Consider the following 7,608-nt stretch of genomic DNA (forward strand, 5'->3'; position numbering starts at 1 on the left):
CAGCTCACAGGCATCTGCATGAATAGACGTTTGACTTGTGAGTTAGCAGAAAGTCTAAAGAAAGAGAGCATCTTACCAATTAAAATATATGTTCGGGCTTTTGTTGTGATGGATAATAGCTGGTTAAACATGCGTAATATCATCTGCAGCTGCTGGGGACTGATGTCATGTAATCACCCGCTAAAGACTACTATCTGAGTACAAGGTAATTCACATCACCCACACAAATACTGGTTGCCAATATATTTATGAATTTATTATTTTCTTTACATCATCTCAACCTCCTGTTCCAGAGCCCACAGAAAAATGTTATAAAGAAATGATTGTAATTCAAGGCCACAGAAGCAAGGAACCATATCCCGACGAGCAAATACAAAACAGAGTTGGTAACAGGATTGCAACACCAAAGTGAAAGCATGTCTGCCAAGTCTACACATTCAAATACCACAAACATCAAACAGGGTTTTCGGGCAGTCAAGGGTTTCAGTGTTTATAGAGGAGAAAACAAACAGGACAGTTTCTGGCTGAAGGAAGATGGATATTTCCAAAATGGCCACAGCATGTTTCTTTTTTTTTTTGTTTGTTTGTTTTTGTTTTTTTCATTCTTTCTTGGCATACAAATGTCATGGCGAGTCTATAATCAGGTGCACCATCCACGTTATATGTGATCCATTTACATTAAGGAAATGTTTAAGCAAGACAGCATGAAAGATTACTTCAGAGTGTGTAGTTTACATTTTTGCTCAGTCCAAAGAGCGATTTCATCACAAAGTAGAAATGGTCCCCTAATTTTTTATATATATATTTTTTTTTGCTATACTTAATATTCACCCCCGTTAATCCACTGCTAACTAAAATCCGTCGGGACAAAGGCCCAAAAAAAGATCACTGAATAGCTGATTGACCACAACAAGAAGTGGAAACTTGTGCTGTGAGTTTCCTCCAGGCGCAGAGTGAAGACAGCACAGCGATACGACACAGGGTAAGCCTCAGTTGTGGCATTTTGCAGATTAATATGAGTGGCTGAGGGGGATGCTTTGGAAATTGCTTTGACTAGAAATGTGTCAAGGCTGACAGTTTTTATTTTTCTTTGTTTTTTTTTTTTTTGTTGTTTTTTTTTTACAGTTTGGTCTGCGTTAAGCACTTCCCTCTGATCTAATTCAATAAATGCCAAAGGGAGTTATACTAATCATATTCAATCCTGATCCTTTGGGAGGTGTCTTTGGAACCCATAAATACTTCCAGACGTAACATCTTCAGAGGTTTATATGTCTTCAGAGGTTTAAAATTTCCAAGCTAATCAAGTACGTGCCGTAAGAGTTAGCTTTGGAAAATGCACTGAATCCCACATACAATCAAAAGAGTCTCAGTGAAAGTGCTAAGCCATCAAACCATCATGACATCTTGAAGCTTCAAATAAAATCCCTCTACTGGCATAATGAAGATACAATCCATGTCATTTACATGTTATCAAAACAACAAAGCACTGCTGTCATCTTGCTTTGCTTTGAGTCTATACATTGCAGCATTTTATTATTTGTTGGGTTTTTTTTGTTTTTACAGTTTTAAAGGGAAACAGCACTCAAAATGTGGATATTAAAATTCATAAGAGCCAAATTAGTCTCCCAAAGCTACAAACAAGGAACTGATACTGTCTATAAATACAAATCTTATTTCTTAATGAGCTTCATCTGTTCCAAACTAGTAAATAGCCCCCCAAACATAATCATTGTAAAATAAGAATTTTGCACAAGCATCTTTCTGACATCACAGATTAGCAATGGAAAGAAAAACTGTCATTTTTCATCTCTTGCTAAGAGACAGAAAATAATAATTTTCAGTGAGAGTTGTCCTACAACGCTGCAGCAACCCAAAATTTATTCTGAAACTCTGGCTTTTTTCAGCATGTAAAACTGCAAAGGTCCAACGTCTCATTCAATAATAATAAAAAAGCCCTACAAGTTAAGTGAAAAGATCTGTTATGGGAAAAAGAAGAGTAACAGAGGTTTCCCTTGACTTATTGTAAAATATTCCTTCCTTGCCAATGTCTGTTGCTATAGTTGGTACAACACTTAACATACACCCAAACAAATATAAAAAAAAAAAACAACAAAAAAAAAAAACTCAACTTGTAGCATAGTATTTTAAAGTTTTTATGTCAGTGCAAAAAAACAAAAAAACAACTATAATCCTAATAATTGTACAGAAGTAGATGACAAATACAGTAAACAAGACAGCTCATCAGCTGACCAGCAGCAGTAGTTTAACTGGCGAACCTGATGTAACCCAGCCTCTTCATCACACCCCCACACACACCCTCTATTAGTCTGACGTCCTTCCGCGGCATATTTTGCCTCCACATGTTAATGTTGGCTGGTGAAATGTCTCCTTCGTACATTAGATTGTACAGGTTCGTGGAGGTGGTGTAAATGAGTTGGTTGAGGGCTGAGGGGGAGACTGGCACTCCCAGAAACGCGTGTATGCTCTCCGCCGTCTCCTGCGGGAAGTTGACCACGTCCTCAAACCTCACTTGGAAGTAGGACTCCTCGGGGAGACTCTCGCTGATCCTCAGCACCGCTGCGGTGTGAGCCAGCCACAGATGAGCCAGGATCAAGACCGGGTTGGTCTCCAAGCGGGACAGCAGCCTCTGGATTATTTTGAACTCTGGTGCCACACTTGGGCACTCATCCCTGACAGTGTCCTCCTTGAATATCAAAGAAAGGTGCTGGGGGATGTTTTTAAGCAAATAAAGGCTGGGCTTGCTGTTATAAAGCATGAGATAAATCCACGCTCGAGGGTCTCTAACCAGGTAGATTGTCCTTAAGGAGGGTCCCACCACCTGATGAATGAAGGGAAGTTTGAGTGCCCAGCTTCCACTCCGCATGTTGAGCACCACCCGAGCATCAGGGTACTCCACCACGTGACGTCTCATCTCCCTGATGTACTCAGCGTCTCTATCCAGACTGGCCCTCAGTTTGCCCTTCAGCTCCGATGATGGCTCCCTCCTTCTAGATCTTTTCTTTCTGTCTCTGGAGGGCCCGACCCTCTGTGGCTGTTTGACCCTGCTTCCTTCCACCAGCTGAATATTTTGCAAGTGCAGCCTGGTGTTGTGGACCAGCGAGTGCAGCCACCCCTGAATAATCTTAAAACGTCCTTGCGTGGCATCCGACCTTGACCACTCGCAAGCGTCGACAAGAGAATCGAACTCAAACTCAGTCTCGGGAATATCCACATGCTCCGTGGGAACCCTTATGTAAACAAAGTCTGTGTTGTTGTAGAAAAGATGTTTGAGTAGTTCCGATCCCGATCCGGGAAGTGTCGTTATGACGACAGTGGGGAGGGGGAGCCGGCGCTGCTCATACAGTCTGATTTGTTTGTTTATTTCGCTTTTGGCACCGGCACCTTTCCATTTCACCCCACAGAGAAGCTGATCACAGCTGTTAGACACAAACAGCAGCTCAGCTATCCACAGAATGAGCACAGAGAGAAGGGCATAACGCATCAGCCTGCTGAAGCAGACATAAAACTTTCTCTGCATGGTCAGAAATCCAATGGCCACACAGAGGATAACCCCTGCTATCACATTTACTGTGAAGCCAAAATCAAACAGCTGATTATCGCTGCTGATTTGTTTGGGAATGAGTTGCGTGCCGAGGCCATATCGAGTAATTTGATACCTGTCCTCAACTTTACAGTGACCTCCAAATCCTAAATAATTCATCCTGGCCCCTATGTCTTTATAGTTTGTAGCAACAGAGACTATCTTCTCTGTGTTGTTTATAGTTAAAGAAAGCTTCACTCCATTTTTGTTATTATCCACAAATCTACAGTTTGACACTTTGACATACGGTCCGTGGAAAACATAAGCTACTCTGCTGACTGTTCCTGTCATCGAGAAGGTGACGTTGACGTACTGAGTCCACCTCTTCTTAAACTCTGCTGCCTGCTCGGCCTCCTGTATCCTGGTCTCAGGGCTGTGACCCTGGGCGTCGAACCAGAACATTTTATAATGAGCATCCCAAACGTCCATCATGGCGCCGTTGTATTTGTCCATGAATCTGAACGGCACGTATTTAAAGTCAATGTCGAGGTTGTGGAAAAAAGCGCTGAGCGAATTCACGGGCGAATCGTCCGACTTCTCCACGTGGTCGAGCACCAGCAACGTCTGGGAGTTGAGCAGAACCAGGGCCCTGAACACGCTCTTAAGCCTCATGGCGGGGGAGTAAGCCGACACAGCCTCCCCACTCACAAACATGCTGTCCTTGTGTGACGAGGCGACAATCACCTCCCCTCTAACATCTCCTACCCCTTCATCGGTCCAACGCAACCACTTAGTGCACTCCCCCAGCTGACCCTCCCACGGACTGTTACACTGGCTGGTAGGAGAAGGGCTGAAAACTAAAACATTGTTAAGATAGCTATACTTTGGCCCATAAAGTGCCTCAGACACAAACACCTGTCCATTTGGAGCAAATGTGAAAGAGTTCTGGTCTGGGTGCTCGTGACCCGGGTTAAAGCTGCTCCAGCCATCCACCCAGGAGTAAGGCTTGTCATGGACAATATCATAGACTGCACGGCCACCCAGCCTGCCAGACTTAAAGGAGACAAAAGTATTACCCTGCCCGTTTGGCAGCCCTGCTCCGTAGGTAACCACACCCCAGTTTGAGAAAATATGCATGCTGGCTTTGCCAAAATTGTGGGGAGGCTGCGGTGTGAGGTGGGAGTTGAACCAGATGTACTCTGTGTGAAGTGTAGCCCAGCGCTGGGCAGAGGACTGCCCCATTGGCCCATCCTTGGGTCTGTGCTTTCTAATCTGTTGAGCCAGCCAGTTACCTGTGCCGTTCCTGATGACGAATGTGTCGAGGAAGACGAGCTGGCTCTCGGGCCCATAGAACCAGTTGTAGTTGGAGTCAGCAATGCCAACAGTTCTCTGGAAGCCCGGCAGCAGGGTGGCATAGTAAAACCAGAAGTGTGACCGCAGCCAGTTGTTCTGCATGTTGTCGATGTTGAAGTGGCGCTGAGCTAGGAAGACGTACTGCGTGATGGACTTGGCTGTGTAGCTCCCGTAGGCGACGCCCTCATCCAGGGTCCCATCGACTACATGATTGAGGAGAAACATTGTTTTCTCCATGTAGTTCACGGCCACCTGTTTCCAGATCATCGACTCCGGGTCGTCATGTGATCCAACTACTATTGCACCCATTAGGATGGCCAGTATGTTGGTAGTTTGGTGATTGTGGAGGTACTGCTTCCCCCACCCTCTGTACTTAGAGAGCTCAAACAGCTCATCTGTCTCCGAGCGAATCTTCTTGAGGTAAACCTCCCTTCTGTGCTCGTCTAGCTGAGAGTAAATAAAGTCATAAGCAGTGGCAAAACCGGTGAGCGAGTGCGCCATGGGGACTTCGTCGTTTGGGGCACTGGTCACCTTCCAGTCGGGGTATTCAGCCATCCTGTCCATAAACTTGATAAGAAACTGCAGGGCTGCGGAGTCCTCTGGGCACAACAGGCAGTAGAGAGCCAGGGGAGGCAGGTTATTCCCATAAATCTCATTCCACTTGCTTGTAAACTCCTCGTGTTTCACAGGGGGCATGTAAAAGGGGACATTAGACAGCATGGTCAGCACAGCCGCCCGAATGACTTTAAAAATGTGACTGTGGGTGGTGGAGGACCTTTGCCTCAAGTGCAACACATCCACTTGGTTAAAATATAGGTTTGGATGGGAATCGACAGACTGGACTTTCCACTGCTCAGCAGCTCTGTCTCCTGTGAGCTTGACCTGCAGCAAGTCATCTGTAAAAATGTCTCTGTCTGTGGCGTTGAAGACCCCGGAGAAGGCAGTCCCCACTGCGAACAGTGGCAGCAAAAAAACTGAATACACAACCCAGTTAACAGCCATGCTGCCTGGCATCTGTGAATACATTTTCCCAGACTTTCCCCAAACTTGGCAGCTGATTATTTCCTCTCTGTAAAATGTAAGAAGAAGAAGAAGAAGAAGAAGAAAAAAAAAAGTTGTGATTTCAGAATAAAAGTCCAGGTGGAATATATTTATTAAGGGAATAATCGTCCGTAAAATCGAGACTTCATAATCACAAAGTCCCGTTCATGGCTGTCCAGAAAAAAGGAAAAACAAAAGTTGAGCTCAGGATCAAACTGTCCACATGCGCTTATAACAGTTTGGAAAGGCAATGGAGCGCATCGGCCGGAATAAACAAGTCTGATGGAGACAACCTTTAAATCCAAGATGTAAACAAAAGCAACAACAACGAAAAAACGCGTTAATCCTCCACGTTTGTCTCCGTCCTCATAGTAACACGTTTGCTCTTGAAGACCGACGTCTCCCCTCCCCTGTTGTGGTGCGCCACTAACTCATATCGATCTCCTCGCCGAAACGTTTCCCTCCGGTCGGGGAGCAGCGTCGGTCAGCCCCGGTCCGTGTCCGGTCCGGTCCGATCACAGCCGCCCAGCAGAGGCTCCGAGCCGCGCCGTCCGCGGACGTGAAGCTCAGCGCGCGGCATCGCTGCGTCCCCCCGCTGCAGACACTCCGCTTAAAACTGCACATGCTGGTCGGGAAACTGAGCCGGGTTCATTACTGTTGGATCCAGTTTTGCTGTCCTCTTTGTTTTGTTTAGTCCCCCCCCCCCCCCCCCCTCCTCCTCCCCTCCACACACACACACACACACACACACACACACACACACACACACCTCCCCTTCTCCCACCGCCCGGAGCTTTATCTTCCACTGAAGTCCGAGAAGAGGAAAGTTGTCGTCACTCCTCAAGTATCCAAAGAATGACACATTGTTCCCGTCGTCAGTCAGTCAGTCAGGCCGGAGAGGACTGAGGATGCTCTCGGTGTCAGTGCGCTGCAGATGGAGGGACAATCGTGTGTCGAATCGCTGTTTGTTTGTTGTGTTTTGTTGTTGTTGTTTTTTTTTTTTTTGGAGGGGGGGGGGGGAGAGACACACATGGACGTGTGTGCTCTCAGGACGCGTCTCCGTTGTGTCCTCCTCGACTCCTCGGCTCAGCCAGTTTGATTGTTTTCACCGCACTGGATGGAAAATTTCCGCCGAGCAAACTGTAGAGGGAGCCGTGACTTCAGCAGCTCAGCCTCATGTCACAGGAGGGCTGAATAATCATTTCAGAAAAACCTCCACACAGACTGGCTGCTGGGTCATGACCATGTACTGAGGCTGCAGACAAAGTTGAATCTGTGGTTATGAGGACTTGAGGAAAAAGCAATGCAATCATAAAATAATAATAATAATAATAATAATAATAATAGCAGCATGGGTTACTCCACAGCTATTTCTCAAAGTGCAGCTGAAAATCAGCATTGATCAAGAACAAGCAGCGCCGCCGGCTGTTCTCAGTGAAGATGGACATAACAGATACAACGCAAGTTATTTTCTGCATTTCCATTTGTACATTTGCAATCAAGATACGTTTAGAGCTCATGCATTCCTCAATGTGTCAGATTATTTATTAAGTAAATATAATGAACTGTGATTTGAGGGGCGCTGACTTCGTTGGAGGTCATATTTTGTTCCATTCATTAAAGCTAAGTCTGTAACAATGATGCATTTTGTTGAGAATAAGATTAAGGCTGAC

The 7,608-nt window shown here is 45.6% G+C and overlaps 1 protein-coding gene across 1 annotated transcript; it reads right to left on the reverse strand.

Moving 5' to 3' along the window:
- Nucleotides 1-567: 567 nt before the first annotated feature.
- On the reverse strand, nucleotides 568-6,628 carry dselb (dermatan sulfate epimerase like b). Its single transcript, XM_029529584.1, has one exon. The coding sequence runs from the start codon at nucleotides 5,918-5,920 to the stop codon at nucleotides 2,264-2,266; it is 3,657 nt and encodes a 1,218-aa protein (XP_029385444.1). The 5' UTR covers nucleotides 5,921-6,628; the 3' UTR covers nucleotides 568-2,263.
- Nucleotides 6,629-7,608: the final 980 nt, after the last annotated feature.

This window comes from Echeneis naucrates, chromosome 20 (assembly GCF_900963305.1).
Source record: "Echeneis naucrates chromosome 20, fEcheNa1.1, whole genome shotgun sequence".
In the NCBI taxonomy this organism is placed as follows: Eukaryota; Metazoa; Chordata; class Actinopteri; order Carangiformes; family Echeneidae; genus Echeneis; species Echeneis naucrates.